Source organism: Crocodylus siamensis, chromosome 3 (genome assembly GCF_052110815.1).
Source record: "Crocodylus siamensis isolate JL-2025a chromosome 3, ASM5211081v1, whole genome shotgun sequence".
NCBI lineage: Eukaryota > Metazoa > Chordata > Crocodylia > Crocodylidae > Crocodylus > Crocodylus siamensis.
Genome location: NC_143397.1, coordinates 119591420 through 119610556, shown reverse-complemented (window position 1 = coordinate 119610556; position 19137 = coordinate 119591420). Strand labels below are relative to the sequence as shown.

General features: G+C 44.9%; 1 protein-coding gene across 7 annotated transcripts in view; it reads right to left on the bottom strand.

The window, feature by feature from the left end:
- ANKS6 (ankyrin repeat and sterile alpha motif domain containing 6) overlaps nt 1-19137 on the bottom strand; it is a 93522-nt gene that overhangs the window by 58717 nt on the left and 15668 nt on the right. For 5 of the 7 annotated variants that reach the window (XR_016441308.1, XM_090039098.1, XM_090039100.1 and 2 more), the window contains exons 4-6: nt 16403-16607; nt 14251-14357; nt 11491-11639 (exon numbers count right to left, since the gene is read on the bottom strand). Coding sequence is in view for 6 of the 7 variants with exons in the window: in XM_090039098.1 (XP_089895224.1) it covers nt 11491-11639; nt 14251-14357; nt 16403-16607 (461 nt within the window). In the remaining variant the exon portion in view is untranslated. The remainder of the gene's footprint in view (nt 1-11490; nt 11640-14250; nt 14358-16402; nt 16608-19137) is intronic. The other 2 variants (XM_090039102.1, XM_090039104.1) reach the window with 1 other exon arrangement.

Genomic DNA, 19137 nt, shown 5'->3' with positions numbered 1-19137 from the left:
GACAAAGGAGCCACAGAATCAGAAAAGGCAGACCAGTCACCCAACACCAACTTGATAACCCCTATAAAGGAGAGAGACTTAGCAGCAAGAGGTTGGGTAACAACTGAAGCACAGACACATCTGTATGCTCCACTCCTTATCTCATACTCCTAGGCTGGCCACCTAGTGCACTATTGAGCAACAGACTTTGGTAACTATAACATCTGCAGAGTGATTGGGAGTGAGTGTGTATGCGTGTATGTATAAGCACTCTTTTGAATATTCTAATCAATAAACGTGCCATCTTCTCTTATCCCCCTCAGAAGGTCTCGCTCATCATTTAAGCAAATTGGTAATTTGTGTAACAGGGTGACATTATGATGAATGTCTGCTACAGACCACTAGACCAGGAGGAAGAGGTAGATGAGGCTGTCTTCAAACAGGTATTGTAAATTTCCCAATCACAGGCCCCAGTTCTCATGGGGGACTTCAATCACCCTGACATCTGCTGGGAGGGCAATATAGCAATGCACAGACAATCCAGGAAGTTTTTAGAGCGTGCACCAGGAAGGGGACAACTTCCTGGTGCAAGTGTTGTAGGAGCTAACTAGGGGCCATGCTTTTCTTGACCTGCTACTCACAAACAGGGAAGAATTGGTGGGAAATGCAGAAGTGGATGGCAACTTGGGCAGCTGCAACCACAAGATGATTTTCTCAGAATCCTGAGAAAAGGAAGGAAAGATAACAGCAGAGTAAGGACCCTGGACCTCAGAAAAGCAGATGCTGAGACACAGGGAACTGATGGTCAGCTCCCAGGCTACTGCACCCAGAAGCGTGGTTTGTGGAGGTGGTGAGCAGCCAACAGTAGCAAAAGAACAAGGTTAGGGACTATTTAGAAAAAATGGATGTATACAAGTCCATGGGGCCAGAAGCAATATACACCTGAAGGTGCTGAGGGAATTGGTTGATGTGATTGCAGAGCCACTGGCGATTATCTTTGTGGTGATCAGGAGAAGTACCGGACAATAGGAGAAGGGCAAATACAGTGCTCATCTTTAAGAACGGGAAGGAGGAGGATCCAAGGAACTACAGACCAGTCAGCCTCAGCTCAGTCCCTGGAAAAATCACGGAACACATCCTCAAAGAATCTATTTCTAAGTACTTGAAGAAAAACGTAATTAGGAACAATCATTATGAATTTATCAAGGGCAAGTCATGCCTGACCAACCTGATTGCCTTCTATGATGGCCCTGTCTCTGTGGATGAGCAGCGGATGTGATATACCTTGATTTTAGCAAGGCTTTTGATATGGTCCCCCACAACATTCTTGCAAGCAAACTAAGGAAATATGGGATGGATGAATGAACTATAAGGTAGTGTAGCAGGAGGCTTGGTACTCCTGCTACTTTAAAAGAAGGCAGGGTGCCTGAGAAGCAGCCTGCAGGTGTGGCAGGAGGCAATTAGGAGTCACATGACCTACAGGGGCTGGGCTATTGGGATATAAGCCCAGAGATGGAGCTGGACAGGCAGTCTAGCCATGACAATCATGGAGACAGGAGCTCCTGGGCAGCAAGGCTCCTGGTTAACATATGAGCTGAGGTAACTGGTGGTTTGCAGAAAGGACTAAAAGGAGGTAAGGAGATCCCAGCTGGCCCAGACAGAAAATGGAGGGCTACAGGGTCCAGAGAGAGAGCAGGGGGACAGAGAGCCCAGGGAGCAGGTGTGGTCAGGGTGCTCATAGATTTCATGGACCTAGGACCGGGGCCAGGGCTCAGAAGGGGCCGAAAGCAAAGAAGGGTCACAGCTGGAGACTGGCAGAACTGGAGAGCCCATGGGTCTCAAGTGGCCTAGAAGTGGGGCTGGGGTCTAAGGAGAAGGACTGAAGGTCAGGAGAGCCATGGCTGGAGACAGAGGGGGAAAGAGTGCCCATAACCAAGAGAGGGGCTGATGTAAAGACAAATAGAGCCAAGAGCCCATAAGGGAAGTTATGATCTGATAAGTACGCGTGACATCAGCGAGGCATGGGTATGGGTACTGGGGAGGATGAAGCCCACATAATTAGCCCTTCACGCAATGAATGGTGACAGAGTGGTAGAGAGTAAGATCTCATGGAAAGCCCTGGGCAGCCTCACATTTTCTAAAATCATAACAACATTAAGGCATGACAGGTAAGGAGAAAGGAAGATTACCTTGAGGCAGCAAAAGAGTGAAGTTGGTAAGAGCTGAGGAGACTCCAGGAGGTCACCCCTGAAGCGAGCACCTTTGGAGTGGAACAAGTGGATAGAAAACTAGCTGGACTGTCGGGCTCAAAGGGCAGTAAATCAATGGCTCAATGTCTAGTTGGCAGCTGGTGTCAAGTGGAGTGCTCCAGGGGTTAGTTCTGGGGCTGGTTTTGTTCAATATCTTCAAAGACCTAGAAGATGAGATGGAGTGTACCCTCAGCAGGTTTGCAGATGACACCAAGCTGGGGGGAGTAGTAGGTATGCTGAAGGGTAGGGCTCAGATCTAGAGAGACCTTAACAAATTAGAGGACTGTACCAAAAGAAATCTCATGAGATTCAATATGGACAAGTGCAAAGTCCTCCACTTAGGATGGAACACACTCATGCACTAGTACAGGCTGGGGAGCGACTAGCTAAGCAGTAACTCTTCAGAAAAGTACCTGGGGGTTAAGGTGGACAAGAGGCTGAATATGAGCCAACAATGTGCCCTTGTTGCCAAGAAAACTAATGGCATACTGGGCTGCATTAGTAGGAGCGCTGCCAGCAGATCCAGGGACGTGATTCTTTCCCCTTATTCGGCACTGGTGAGGTCACATCTGGAGTACCATGTCCAGTTTTGGGCCCCTCACTACAGAAAGTATGTAGACAATTTGGAAAGAGTCCAATAGAGGGCAATGAAAATGGCTACAGGGCTGGGGGCACATGGTTTATGAGGTGAGGCTGAGGGAATTGGGCTTATTTAGTCTGGAGAAGAGAAGACTGAGGAGGGATCTGATAGCAATCTTCAACTACCTGAAGGGTAGTTCTAAAGAGGGTAGAGCTAGACTGGTGGCAGATGACTGAACAAAGAGCAACTGTCTCAAGTTGCAGTAAGGGAAGTTTAGGTTAGATATCAGGAAAAACTCTCTCACATGGAAGGCAAAAAAGCCCTGGAACAGGTTACCCAGAGAGATTGTGGAATCTCCATCCTTGGAGATGGGCCAGACAAAGCCTTGTCTTGGATGATATAGTCGGGGATGGTCCTGCCTTGAGCAGGAGGTTGGGACTAGCTGGCCTCCTGAGGTCCTTTCCAACTAATCTTATATGATTCTATATCAACAGGGCCCAACAGTTTTCATAATAGCCACCTTGTTAGTCACAATCAAACTAACCATCTGTGAACCCAAAACATTGAATATATTGTTAAACTTTTCAGCAAAATATTGACTAGCTTTTGGTGCTTAAGTATGTAGAGTAACAACACGAAGAAATGCTATTAACTTAATCTGTATTATCACTCAGATATTCACTGAAAGATTCCACATGCTATGATGCTGTTGCCAAAGATGAAAAAGAAGGAAAATGCAAGGAATACAACACACTTTGATGCCCACGATGTTTTTGCTTCTTGCTGTTTGACTACTATAATCTATTTTTGACAGTAGCTAGACACTTATCACCAGAATTCACCAAGTGTTTCTCCACTCTGTTTACACATCACATGCTCAGCCAAACTTCCACTTAGATTTAAGCATTTTTCCCCATGTTCATTTCTAGTACATAATTCCCACAAATGATCCGTGCTTTCCCCAGCTCTCTAATTTATTAACATTTCCTTTACTGAATGCAAGTCTCTAGATTTCCATACCCTGTGAGCACATCTACACATGCACTTTAATGTGCAGTATAAAGCACCACACACAAAAAATGACATTATGCTAATGCTTAGCAAAATAGTCTACTGCGTATTAAGTGTCACTTAAAAACTAAGCAAATGTGTTACTGTGCATTACAGGAGCCTAAAACACATTAATTTAGTACCTCACACTGGAGGTACAGTATAACCTCATAAATTTGGCATGCTCAGGACCGAGCAATTGCCAGTAATTTGAAAATTTTGGACTTCTGAAACCAGAACAGCCACCAAGAACACTCTGAAAAGAACTGTATGGCTATTTAAGGACTGGAAAAGAAGCATTAACAATAACATAATGATAACAATAATAATGATAAAAACATTATTAAAAACAATATTAACTGGCCTATTTACTAGAGCATGGGTAGAGAGACTGTTTTAAGTGTGTAGGAGGGTAATGGGGTCCAACAGAATGCGACTGCTGCAGCTTAGTCATCTTAAAGCAGGAGTTTTATATTTTATTATGAAGTTATTTCAAGGACAAGCACATTAGATAAATCAGTCCTCTGAAATGAGATCTTATTTGCAAGCACAACATACTTTATAATTGTCTAGCCACACTTCCAATTGCTCTAGGTCCCTTCACATTAAACTCCTGTTTGAATCAGTGCTTACTTCAATTACCAACTACAAAATTTATCATGCATGCCTTTTACTCTGTGTTCAAAATATTTCATGAAGATATAAAATAATGCTAGCCTAACTAAAATTATGCAGCATGTCACAAGGATAAACTGATGACAGTCATAGCTTATGATGTTTATAAGCCTTCTGACAGTTTCCAGTCAAATGACAGTGCAAAATTAGTATAGATTAGCCTCATTTAAAAAGATGTATCAAATGCTATAATAAAACCAAACCTCTAAAAAAAGCACTGTTGGCTTTTACTGATTTTGCCATTTGACAAAAATCTCAGATATGTACATCTGTAAATTTTGATTCTGTATTAATGGAATGAACAATTGTTCCTCCATGGTTAAGACCGCACATTGCTGTTACATAAAGCAAAATTTTGAATCCTCCCTAAAATCCACATAACTAAATCAGACTGAAATGGCATTTCAGGGTCAAGACAGCATTTATACTATAATGCTGAGGCACTTTGATCAAGATGCTTCTGAAGTTCCAACCCTCCCAAAATGACCTGCTTAAAAAAAAATTGTGATGTCTAATTTTTTGGCACAGGATGATGAAAGAATACTAAAACGGCAAACTTATCACCAGAATGTTCGAAGGCAACACTAGACCCTACTACAAGTTTTAAAAATCCAGGGAGGTTTGATTTAAAACACTGGTCAGGAAGCCTTGTTTTATTGTTTTCCACAAAAAGTGCGTTCTTGTTACTCGATATCATTTATGCATTTAACTTCTTGAAACTTTGCAGTTTTAAAGAAAGGTAAAGGTTTCACTGTGTATATGCAAACATGCAGAGAAACAATAGGGCTGATGGGTAGATGATGATCAGGTCTCTTATTTCTCATCTCTATATATAAGCAACCCCCGCTTAGTGCTCTTAATTGGTTCCAGAAAAACCAAGTGTTAAGCGGAACTGTGCTAATTGAAACCCATATCCCCACAAGATTTAATACAAATAAATATAATTGGTTACCACTGGTCCTCGCTGCCACCGCTTCAGCTACGTGCCAACCTGGGCCCTGTACTTCTGCTGCCCTGCCCCCCCCGACCCAAGCCCTGAGGCACCAGTGCAAGCCCTGCACTCATGCCCACTCACCCACTTGCTGCTTCTTGTCATCAGTGCTGCAGCTTCTCCCCACCCCCTATTCACCCACTCAGCACTATAGCGAAACTCACTTAGCACTAAGTGGAATCAGGTATGTATTTAAAATAAGCACTATAGCAAAATAGCACTAAGCAAAACTGTGTTAAGCATGAGGTACCTGTACTGCTGTTAACAAGAACGTTATCTCTGGAGACAACAAACTCTCCCTATGCCTGAAGAAGGGCATTTGTGCCTGAAAGCTTGCAAAGAACAATTTTTCCAACTACAGTAAAAGCTGAGTTATCCAGCACCTTACAAGCCGGCATGCTCTGTTAACTGGCATGCCGGCTTGTAAGGGCTTGTAAGGGAAAAGTGAAACTGGAAGTACCCACCGTGGCACTTCCAGTTTCATGGAGCCCCTACAGCCCAGGGAGAAGCAGCCTGCGCTGCCAAGCCCCCAGGGCCCAGGGCTTAGCAGCCTGCGTGGGTCCCCCCTCCCTGTGTCTCAGGACCCATGGGAGGGGCAGCAATGTAGCAGGAGGGGTGGCAACATGGTGGGAGGGGCAGCGACATCCCAGACACGGTGGGACAGGCGGCGGCCCAAACAGGCAATGACGCCTGTTTGGGCCACTCAGTTTTCCGACATATTTTGTTATCCAGCACTCTCCATTTCCCAGGGGTGCCGGATAACAAAGCTTTTACTGTATTTCATTGGTCTAATAAAAGATATCACATCTACTCAAAGAACCTTATTTGCCTATGATCTCTGGAGGCACAAATCCAAAGTTTAAGAACTCAAACTAAGTGTCATAGAGATGCTTAATGGACTCTTCTAGACTGAGCAATGAGTCCCATTGGGCAGAGTGGTTTTCTTGATTTTTTACTAATCTATAGAGCCTCTGGGAACCCCATAAGATTGGGCCCTTAATAGAGTCCATGGCCTATTGTGACCTATTTAGAAAACTTCTAGAAAGGTTACATGAATATATTGTCTCAAATTAATATATAATTAGAAGTTATAACCCCTATTCCATGATGATATCTTTAAGTTTTAACAAATCTTTAATTTAAGCAACAAGTTTCCCTTGATAACTGCAGGGGTTAGGTTCCTGAAAGTTCCCATGGTTGGCACAACCGTGGTTGGTAAGACAAAAGGCTTATGGGAAAAATGGGGCTAGGGACTTGAATATGAATAATAAAGGAATATACAGTGTATAAAAATCATTTTTATTTACCTTTAATAGGTTAAAAAAGGTTCGCTGTTGAGTAGTGGGTCTTTTAAAGAAACTAATGATGGACAGCTGCTTCATTTTCTTTTGAAGATCTTTCTGGACCTCCTTGTATGGTTTCATGAGGTCTCTCAGCCCTCGCTTAAACTTCAAGCTTGGAGGCCACAATTATGGGCAAAATGCAAAAATCAAAAAGAAATTGGAAGAAACATTCAGAGCACCTGCACCTGCAACCGGATGTTAACGGCGTAAAGCATAACACAAGGCTGAGTGTGAATGAGGAGATGGAAGCACCATGAGTGGCTAGCAAGAGCGGGGGTGATTTGAAATGGTAGGTGGTAGGCTAATGCGTGGCCATGGAAAACGGTGGTTATTCAAAACTGTATACCGTGATACCCAATATTAAGTGTGGATACTCAGAACCATGGTTGGCAAAATTGCAGTTGGCAAGGGAAACCTGTGTTTTTATACAAGTTTATCTTAACAAAAAAAAATTCAAAAAATACAATTAAATACAAAAATCTGATTTTTTTTTAATCATTCATTTTTGTCCACCCTGAAAAAATCTAAATCTTGAAACTAAAGAGTAACTAACCTAGTTACTAAGCTAACTAACTAAAAGCTAATTAACTTAGCTTTCCTACCTAGCTACAGTTCCTGCATGGACTGCGAACATGGGTACAGAGATTTTATTCCATAAGAGAGCTGAGAACTACATTCCCAACGGAGCCCAAGATATCAACTCCCTTCTAGCTTTGTTGGTACTTTCTAAAGCTAACAGAAGGCTATGAAGGAAGAGCTGGCAGCTGAGAGTCTAGAAAAAACATGGCTCTTAGTTCTGACTGCTGTAGATGGAGATGAGCTGGTAGCAATATTCTTCCTGCAGCCCCTCTACCTGTCTTGTAATAGAATACCAGCTGTTTAGGCAACTTGTCTTTCTCACTACACTGGGAGCTGCAGTGCCATCCCAGCCTCCTTCAGCTGATGTTCCAGATGGATCCAAGCAACCCCCCTGACATGCCATATATAGTAAGCTAACTGGAGCCAATATTTACTGGGTTAGCTTCAAAAAAGAAAGACAGCTCTTTGCATAGGTCATTTTTACTGATGGAAATTATAGCCAAAATTGAGTAAACTATTGCCAATACTTTGTCTCAATTCCTAAAAAATCTTTCAGTTCTTCTGGGGGCAAAAGGTAAGAATTTTGAAACTGTAGAATCCCAGGAGATCCTAATTAAGTTTCTTGTCCCATTCACTTCAGCTCTCTAAGGAAAAAAAATCTGTCTTGAGTATAGATGTAACCTATCAAATTGGAGGCAAATTTGACAGGTTTGAAATCTAAACAAAGTCAGCAGTCTAATGCAAATTTAGTTCCAACTTTAGCAGTAAAAGCTACTACTGTATTTACTCAAATCCAAGACAAAGCTTTTTCCCCCAATCAGCATGGGAGGTGGGGAGCCTCATCTTGGATTTGAGACCAGCCCGGAGTAGGAGGCAGCTCATCTTTGGCAGCTGCCTGCCCCAGGCTAGAATGGCTCATTTAACAGGGGAGAAGCACGTGACCTGGGGGTGGGGAGAGGAAGTATAAGAAGATATCAGGGGAGGGAGGGGGACATGCAACCTAGCCACCACACTCTGGCCCCCATGCCTGTGCCTGCCACACCACCCCCTTCCTTCCCACCTAACTTTCTGCTCCACTCTGGTCCCTTTAGACCTGATCTGGCTGAATTGGGAGTTGCTGCCACTTCCCCCTGGCAGGGCTGGGCTGAGGCCAAGCCGGGACCACACTGCTAGTGACTGCCCCAGCAGAGCAGAGCTACAAGCAGAAGGTAAGGGGAGGAAGAAGCAGGGAGTCAGGGCCAGGGAATCAAGAGGCTGGGGTTTGGACCTTCATCCCCTGCCACAGCAGTGGTGCAGACAAATTAAAAAACAACCTTCTACTAATTAGATTCTAGACATGGACAAATTATAACACACTTATAATTTTTCCATGTCTAGAATCTAACTATTGGGGTGGGGGATCATCTAAAATTCAGTGTTGTCTTGGATTCAGGTAAATACAGTATGTAGTTTAATAATATATTTATTGAAGACCTTGTACTGATTTTCATCTAACAATTAAAAAGTAAAAGTAAAAGTAAAAATAAATTCCAAGTAGCAGTATTGAGAAGGTGAACATACATGTGGCAGAGCACCTTTGGGGTGCTTACCACGTGGTAGGGGCTGCAGTAGGCTGGGGCAGAGCCCAGCAGGGAAGGCAGCCCCCCCCCATCTCATTTTAAGGGGGGAGGTGTGTGGCAAAGCATCTTTGGGGTGCTCCACCACTTTAGGGTTCTCACAGGCTCTGAGGGAAGCCTGCTTGGAGGAGCAGCAGGGGAAACTTCCCCCATGTACTATTTAAAGGGGGAAGGTATGTGGCAGGGCACCATTGGTGCCTGCCACTTTAAGACTGGCACCAAGCAGCCAGCAGGTGCTTAACTGCAGTGGCCATTTTAGACCACCCATATGAACAAGGCAGCTCGCTGCTGGCAGCCCAGGCAGCAACATCGCCTGGCTGCAAGGTTTCATGTGTCATCCTGGAGGTAAGGAAGGAGCTGTAGGGGATGGTTAGGAGGCTCCTGGTCCTGGGCACGACCTAAAACTGCACCCTGCCAGGAGTGGGTGGCCTGGTGGGGCTCTCACTGATGCAGGAGCCCCCCAGGAAATGCCAGGCCAGTTACCACCCCGGTGAAAGGTGAGTCAAGGCACCTTAACCCCAACTCCCACTTTTGGGTGGGTTGGTGACACCAGAGGTAGCGGGGCCAGGCACAGCTGCGGCCACCTGAGCCCTATGGGGTACAAGACCCCGAGGAAGGAGTGGGGGCCAGGCACGGCTATGGTCACCTGAGCCCACTGGGGAAGGAAGCCCAATAGCCCCAGGTGAAGGGAGCAGTGTGGACCCCCAGGTGAAGGGGGCAGAGATGAGTAGCCCCAGTGAGGGGATGGCCCCAGTGAGGGGGCGGAGCTGTGGAGGCTGGGGGCTGGCTACTACCCCAGTGAGGGCCGCGGGAGAGACCCAAAAGACGGTACGTCTGCCACCCAAGGTACGAACTAGGTAAAGCCTATGGCCTAAGGGGCCCGCTCCAAGAGGAAGCGAGACAGTATAAGTTGTCAACATGAAAAAGAGACCCTGTGAGAGAGGGTAGAGTATGTGAAGCCCTAGTGAGAGGAGGGCAGGATGAGTGTGTGTGTTTGTGTCTGAGGCCTGACAGCAAGGCCTAAGCTTGTTCCAGCTGTAGGCTGGGAGCATATTGTCATCTGGATGCCATCTGTGAGGCATGGGCTGCAGTGTAGGGTAGGTAGGGAGCCACAAATAGTGCCCCCTGGCATTGGGGCACAAATGGGCAGCCTCCCGCCTTAATTAACATCCTAACTGTGGCAGGGCACTGTTTGTGCCTGCCACTTTAAGGGCCTAGAGCTAGCAGCTGCCAGGTACCTGATGAAGGCAGCTATTTTGAACCTAGGGCTGCCCATATAAACAAGGCAGTTCTGCTGCTAGAGGCCAGGCAACAGCATTGCCTAGCTGCAGGTATCATCTGGAGGTAAGGGAGGAGCTGTAGGGGATGGTCAGGAGGCTCCTGGTCCTGAGCATGACCTAAAACTGCACCCTGCCAACAGTGGGTGGCCTGGTGGGGCTCTCAGTGGTGCGGGAGCCCCCAGGAAATGTCAGGCCAGTTACCACCCCGGTGAAAGGCAGGTTGGGGCGCCTTAACCCCTAGTCCCCACAACCGGGTGGGTTACCCCTTGTTTGTAGGGCCTGGAGGGTGGACCCCCAGAGAGAGAGAAAAGGCCATAGACTCACACCTGTCTGAACTTGCCCTGACCGGTCCATGCTGGGGCCAGGACCAGAAGGGTCTAAGGGCCAGGGGCCCACCGCAAGGAACGCCCAAGAGCTGAGGGCCTGAAGTTCCTGGAGGTGGGCCAGGGCTAGTGAGCCGAAGGTCCCGGGAGGACCACACCCAAAGAGGAAGCAATTCAGGGAGCTATGCTGCCTAGTATGAAGGCATATGAGACCACCTGAGGAGAGGAATCCAGGCGGGGTTCAATTAGGAGGATTCCGGGGCCCAGTGTGGAAGCCAGTGATTATGATAACATCTAGATGCCATCTGCGAGGTTTGGGCTGCAGCGTAGGGGAGGAACGGAGCCACAGATAGCGCCCCCTGGCATCAGGGCAGGAAATGGGCAGCCTCCCGCTTAATTACATCATTTAACTAATTAACAAAAAAGCATGGCAGGCAAAGGCAGGAGGTTATCCCAGAAACTGGTGGACAGGCCATAGTTAAATTGGCCCCAAGAAAGCCCCCTGTTACACCCATTAATTAAGCACAAGGCATGACAGGAAAGTCAGATGGAGGGCATGCCCAAAGGCAAGTGGGGTACCTAGCTTTGTGGCTAGGTGGGGAGCCCCACTTTGCTACAATACAGAAAAAAGGTTTTACATGACTATTTTAATTTAAAAAAATACAAAGATGTAAGCCAGTCTTCCAGAACATATAGATTACATTCCATTATATCCCAAATACCTCCATGCGTGCTGTCTTTGCCCACTTCGTACATTACAGGAAACTGTACATTTGCTATTTATTAACTCCTCGGACAGATAGAGAATATATGAAATTCATATACCTTTAGTCCTCCCTTGTCATCTGGCAACACTGGAGTATTTAAAGTTTGCCTACTTCTGGAACAGGGCAAGGATGATCTATTAGTCAGTTTACCCTTGTCTTTGTCTACTTGCATGCAGGCTGATGCTAGTAATCGTACAAGTTCTGTGTCTGGAAAAAAATAAAATATATATATTTTTTAATTTTCAAAAGTCTCTTCATCTGAAATACAGTATTCATAACTAAACTCCTAGGGGTTCTCCTAGGTTTCCTATGGAAATGAAAGAGGAGATATACAGGTCTAAAGTCCCAGTGCCAGGGAATCTGTGCTTTGCCTTCTTTTTCTAGTTTGTCCAGATAAAATGTTCATTTTGTAGGTTTCAGATAAAAAGGTAGCCTGATCATAATCATTTGGATCTCAATCCTACATGATAAAGGGACCCTCAATGAGCTACTGACTTATCCTATAGTATTCACCCCACCAGGTCTGGAGAAATCTGTCCATAAGACCTGGATTCAGAGTTCTAACCAGACAGAAGAAACCTCTACTTAGAATCCAAGGTGCATTAAAATGAGGTTGAAAATTGTTTTTCCCTTCTGAAGGATTTAAGAAAAACATTAGGAAGCTCCCTTTTCTCACCTGCCACAGAAGAAGAGAACAGAGAGAATGAATAGTCTTTCCTCAAGTAGAAATCTGAAGACAAATCCCAGAGAGAAGAGAGATGTTCAGTTTGGACAATGAAGGGACTGAAAAGACATGGTGAAAAGAACAGAGGTATAAAAACAGAATTAAGAAAAGGAAGGGAAAGAAAAACAGAACGAACATGAGTTGAAATGTTAGGACAAAAAAAAAATCTGTAAAACTGTCAATTTCAAGCAGAATCCAGAAAAGCCTTTCAGAAAGTTAATCAAAACTGGACTATTTACTAGCCTGACTGCAAAGAGTCCAGGAGAAATTAGCCACACCTGAAAGCTACAAAGGAAAAACCACATTCCCCCCATTTTTCTCTTGTATTTCCCAAAATTACCTTTAATGCAGCTCCATTGGTTAGAGAGCTCCACACAAACTGGGGGTGGATCTCCCAGGGCTAAAAACACAGATAGCCAACAGCAACTTATCTACACAACAGCTACACTAGTGAAGTTGCAACTGTTGCCCTCCAGGACAGACAGGAAAAAGTCTTTTGGTTGTGTCTATGTAAAAAGAGTTTCAGTTGTAATGCCAAGTATGAGAAAAGGGGTCAAGAGAGACCATTGAGAAACAATCTGGGAATCTACCTTCCTGAAGATCACCAAGGAACCACCACCTGTTGCAAGCTTTTTAGTTTGCTCATCTACATTTTTGTTTGGGCACTGCAGCATTTAAATATCCATGATAAAGGTTGGTGGAATACACCTCTACTATCTGCCATACAGCATTCAATAGTCTGCTAGTAATACTAAAAAAAAAAAACATGCATTAATCAGAAAAGAAAAAAGGGTAGAGGGATTTAAAAAAGCCTGAAGAGGCCCTTAATCTCTCCCCCTGCCAGGGATGTGGTGAATGAAATTTATATTAGGAAACAGGAGTTCCACTAGTAGAAGCATACTTTAGCTGCTAGGACACATACAGACATACCCAAGTTCCACTGACATATTGCATTCTTTTCTATACTATATCTCAGGTAAAATAACTGGGGCACCAAAAGCATAACCTGTACTTGAACTTTAGAGCTACACAGGAGCTTTACCAGGAGTTCAATACTTTCCACGTGATGGATCTCATTTCTGTCTCTATTGTATTGTAACAGGGCTGGAAATTTGGTGTAGCCATAATCATCCAAACCATGCATGAGAACAAAAGGTTTTTGGCAATATCTTTTAATGAACCAATGGTATAGTTGGAGAGAAAACAGACAAGCTCTCAGGAATAAAGTGCCTTTCCTCAGGTCTAGGAGAGAGACAGGTACAGCCTAGGTTAAATACTAAATAAAACAGTGGCTTGCATTTAACATACAAAGTTAAACACAAACCTTTGATGCACCTAATATCTAGCTGAGATTGCACCCTCCTCTTCTCTCAAACCTGAGGAAGCACACTTTATACCCAAAAGTTGTTTAATCTCTCACAACGATACAATTGCTCGAATAAAACAGCACCCTTTTCTGGCTGCAGGCTGAATGACCAACCTTGAGTCAGGGAGCAACTAGGACCCACCCACAGTTGGCACTTATGCTCACAGTGGCACAGGGAGAGTGTGCCCATTGCTGAACACCACCAAAGCCCCATGTCCCTGGGCTGAATCCAACGGCTCCACAGGCTGCAGATTGCTGATCCTTGCAATAAAAGACATCATCTCAAAAAAACTGTCTCTATACACACATGTTTTGGTGGCTAATAGTAAGTGAAAGCTTTTGTTCTCATAATTACATATATCTTTTAATTCTATGTTTGTGTGAGGCTGTATGAATGCCTTCAGACCATCCCAAATCAATTCCACTGAAGTGGCGTTTGTATCAGGAAAATTATATTTTGGTATCATGTTTGGAAAAAAAAATCAAGCAGCAAGAATAAATGGAACAAAAGTAGAAACCACCTGTTCACCCAAAGATAAACACACACTTCTGTGTGACCAAGTAAGCCAAGAAACATACCTTTTCCAAAACATAATTTCAGTTGGTCATAGATTTATGAAAAATGTTTTCTATCAATTCAAAAGTATTTTCTGATTAGAACAGATGTATTTCTTCATGTATAGATTAAGAATGCAAGTGTTTTCTTTGTTCACTATGAAACAACATACCTGGGTCATTCAGCAGCATTATCAGGTCAAAGGCTGTGTATCCATTCTTTGCACGCAGATTCACATCAGCTCCTTGATTCAACAAATACTTAACAACTTCTTTATTTCTTTAAGGAAAGAAATGTCCAGAGTCACGTACGTTAGAATAACGACAACAAAAAGAGAAAAGAAAAAGCAAAACAACTTGCAGTCCATACCTATCCCCTTATGCCACACCTCTTCTCCTGAGTTACAATAGCTTTACTTAAGACACAGATGGCAAAGTTTACAATTTATTCAGATACTGTACTAAAGCTTCCAGAATTTCTTTTGAGTGTCAATGTCCTAAATCAAGCTGCAGTCCTCACACACCTATCACAAATGTTATTTTACTTATAAGCAGCTTGGGTGCCAAAGCAAATAAAAAAGTGTATGCAGTAAGCCAAGCTGACTAAAGATCATTTATATGCTCAAGCTAATAACTTGAGATTTCTACTAAAATACATAAAAAGGTATCTGCCAGTTACTCTAGGTAACTGTACATAAACACAAACTCAATCGTAACTAATACTGCAGCTACCAAAAAGGCCTCCCAGGACAATGAGCTTACCACAGACACAGCTCATCACCAAAAGTCACTCTCATCAACTTCCTGAATTCCCATACCTCCCAGTGAGCAAAGAATGTGCCCAAAAGCCAACATTTTGTGTCATTTCAGCCAGAAGGAAAGCTGCAGAAATCTTACAAAAAACACCCTATCACCAGCTACCTCTTAACAGAGGGCTATCTGCCTATAAATGTAACCTCTGTCACAGGTTAACAGCATAAAATAAATAATGATCCCATATATGTATTTATTTAATTTAGTGGTGGTTGATTCCCACATTGTCATGACTGAGGAAGCCATTGGACCCTACCACTTCAACTTTCACCCATATTCCTAACTCCGCAATATTTATAATCAGTTCCGATCTCTTGTTTAAAAACCACCAACTAAACCAGTGGTCTCAACCATACGGCCTGTGGAACTGTCCCATCTAACCTGATGTTAGTCTGATAGGCTACCCAAAATTGGGGGAATGGTACCTGCCACAGAATTCAGGGTCCGTGAACCTCAATGGACATGGCCATTGGCAGCAGGCCTCCAAAGAAGCACACCTCCCATGTGTGGCTTCATGTTGCCCCTCCAGGCTGCTACCCAAATGCAGATCCACTGTAGTTGCTGCTAGTCCTGAACTTCTAGCCCAGAAGGAGTTCCTGTGGGACATCCGGATCTGGCCCAGAACCCAGGGTGAGTTTGATACCCCTGAACAAAACAATTTGGGTCTCTTCTCCCCCTCTGCCTTGTAAGAATAAATTAATTTGCTTCCTCCAGTAGCTCCTGCATATACCTCTGACTACTTCTTTGTTGCTCCCTAGGAATGAGCTTCTACACTGGCTTTGCTAGGGAACTGACAGGGACTGGTAAAAGTGTAAGAAGTTCTCAAATGGAACCTAATACAGATTGTGAACCCTCATGTTAGTTACAGATAAAAATTCTGGAAAAAGCAAATGCTTTTGGCAGGTTTCAAAAAGCACACTGTGAGCACAGACTCTACCTTGTGAAAATGCCTTGGCAAATTCATCTTTTCTAAATATCTGAATGCAGGCTCCTGAGAGACACCATCCTAAAAAAATGGTGTGCGCATGGCTGGCTACAAACAGCTGCGCTGGGCTCTGGAGCCCAGTCACCAGCTCTGTGCTGGGAGCAGAGGACAGACCAGGGTTGCGCTGCCTCAGGCTCCTCCCCAACTGCCCGCTCCGCAGCATGCAGCATGCATGCACACACCAGTACAGAGCTGATGCCTGGGCTCCAGAGCCCAGCACAGCTGTTTGCAGCCTCCTAGCTGTAGCCGGCCCCAGCTCTGGGTAGCTGCTGCCAGGCGGGAGCCCGGGCTGCTCCCAGCAGACAGCTGAGATGCTGCAAGCCCTGCTGGGAGCAGCCCAGGCTCTGTTGCTGGCAGCAGCTACCCAGAGCCAGGGCTGGCTGTGGCGTGCTGAGCAAAATGGCCTCACGTGCCATGCTCGTCACGTGTGCCAGGGGTTGCCGACCCCTGATCTAAAGGATTAGTTTTGTATCCATAACTAATAAGAGGAATAAAACCTTGAAGACAAAGAAAATTAAATCACTCACCCATGGTATGTGGCTTGCATTAGTGCTGTCCAGCCATGAACATTATCCTGTCTGTCAATATCAGCATTTCTCTCAACAAGAAGCTGTACAAGGGTCAACTGTCCAGTTACAGCAGCAATCATCAGCGGAGATGCACCATCACTATTAGTAATATTGACTTGGTTTGGGTCTTCATCAGCAATCTCTCTTACCAGCTGAAAATTTCCTGTCAAGGTTGCCACAAAACATAATGTTATACATCAAAAACAGATATTTGCCCAACTCCTGAATTAATATGCATGTTTGTCTGCTAATAATGCAAAACACAAAACAGTCATTAAAAAAATGAAATAAAGAAGCAGTGTATGTAGCATCTTTTAAAAAACACTGTATTTTATCAGGAAAATTGACAGGGCAATATCCTGTAATTTATAGCTGCATCAGCACTTAGAGAAATGCACTCCACATCTAATTACACCTAAGAATTTGTAATTATGTGTTCCTTCCAATGATCAGCATATCTATCCTGGCTTGTGGAGCATATCCATTCATAAACTGCTCCCTCCATCTTTTACTTCCTTACACACATTGGTGCTGTTACATAATTGCAATGATAACTCCCTGGAGCAAGTGCACAGAGCAGTAATGATAACAAATTGCAGCATATTAATTATGAAGATGTGGGCAGTGAGCGTAAAATTTATGTGCACTGAGATAAGTAATTAAAGCAGGACTAAAATCCCTGTTTCACTTTCATGACTGAATTTGATACTCAAGAAGTGAAGCATTCTAGTTATAAGCATTAGCTCTTTCTTCTTCAAATGCCCTCTGGCCATTTCTGGATAAGGCTGACAAGCAGTACAGACTCTGAGGCTGTGTCCAGACAAGTGCGGACATTTGGTTCCCCAAGGGCAAGTAGCTGCTACTTGTCCCTGGGGAACGTCCGTGCTATGTGCACTCTGGTGCATGGCAGGTTACCCTGGGTGGGGTAGGGGAGTCTGGGCCCAGCAACTGTGCTGTCGCCATAAGCCTTGCTTGGGGTCCTGGAGGCTGAGGAAACTACAACCATGGTACTACTGCAGCTAGGAGCCTGGCCAGCAGCTAGAGTGTGGCTCTGGCCAACCAGGCTCCAGTTTTGGGCAGCGTGCGCTTCCACCACATAGGTTTTTTTGACCCCAAATCGCTGAGGTCAAAAAAAACCCCGTGCTGCAAGGTAGCACCATGGGGAATATCTGAATGTGCAGTGTGTGGCACCACATACCACACAGACACATTCATCTGGATGCGGCCCAAGACGGTGAGCTGTATTACAGGAGTGGGCAGATGAGAAAAGGATGGGATTCAACACCGACAAGTGCAAAGTGATGCACCTGGGAAGAAACAACCAGCACCATACCTACATGTTGGGGAACTCCCTTCTTCTCAGTACAGAGGCAGAAAAGGATCTTAGAGTCATCATTGACTCCAAGATGAACATGGGCTGGCAGTGTGCAGATGCAGTCAGGAAGGCCAACCACAACTTGTCATGCATCCACAGATGCATCTCAAGCAGGTCCAAGAAGGTGATCCTCCCCCCCTATGGGGCACTGGTCAGGCCGCAGCTGGCGTACTGCGTCCAGTTCTGGGTGCCACACTTCAAGGGGGATGTGGACAACATGGAGATGGTCCAAAGGAGGGCCACTCGCATGACAAGGGGGCAGCAAGGCAGGCCCTATGAGGAGAGGCTATGGGACCTGAACCTGTTCAGCCTCCACAAGAGAAGGCTGAGGGGGGATCTAGTGGCCTGTTACAAACTACTCAGGGGGGACCAGCAGGCATTGGGGGAATCCCTGTTCCCCCAAGCACTACCAGGAGTGACTAGAAATAACAGTCACAAGCTGGCAGAGGGTAGATTCAAACTAGACATCAGGAGGCACTACTTCACTGTCAGGGCGGCTAGGATCTGGAACCAACTTCCAAGCGACATGGTGCTGGCTCCTACCCTAGGGGTCTTTAAGACAAGGCTAGACGAACACCTTGCTGGGGTCATTTGATCCCAGTACTTTTTCCTGCCAAGGCAGGGGGTCGGACTTGATGATCTGCTCAGGTCCCTTCTGACCCTACAAACTATGACACTATGAAACTGCACCTGAAACTGGGTTTTTAGTTGTAGCTGTGTTAGTCTAAGGACATAGGCAGGTGAGGCTCTTTGAGTAGATGTGATATCTCAGACAGCACAGACTCCCTGTGCCTGAAAAAGAGTGACTGTGCTCAAAAGCTTGCTAAGAACTTTTTTCCAACTAATAAAAGATATCACCGTCTACTCAAAAAACTTTGCCTACCTATGCACTTGAAACTGGAAGTGAAAAGTGTGGCTACATCACCTCCCAATTTGTTTTCTGCAAGACAGACTGCAGCACCAACTTCCCAATGTTTTATCTGTCTCACAACTGAAAGCCTTCTACTGGACTGGAGCAAAGTACTGTTCTAATTTTTTCCTATCTGTTCTAATTTTTTCCTATCCTCTAATTCCACAAGTTTCTGGGAAAACAGACAAACCCAAGCTCATCTGGGTGACTTCAGTTTGACCTAGACAGCATGTGGAAAAAGCCCATCTACATTAACATTCTGATGGAGACCAAGTCAGACAATTCACTACATGAATGATGAAACATTTAACTGCTGATCTTTAACTGATCAAGGTGAGGCAGAAATCCTGTAACATATTCATTCTGGTTTTCTTTCGGTGGTCGACCTGCGGTGTTCACTAGTTTTTT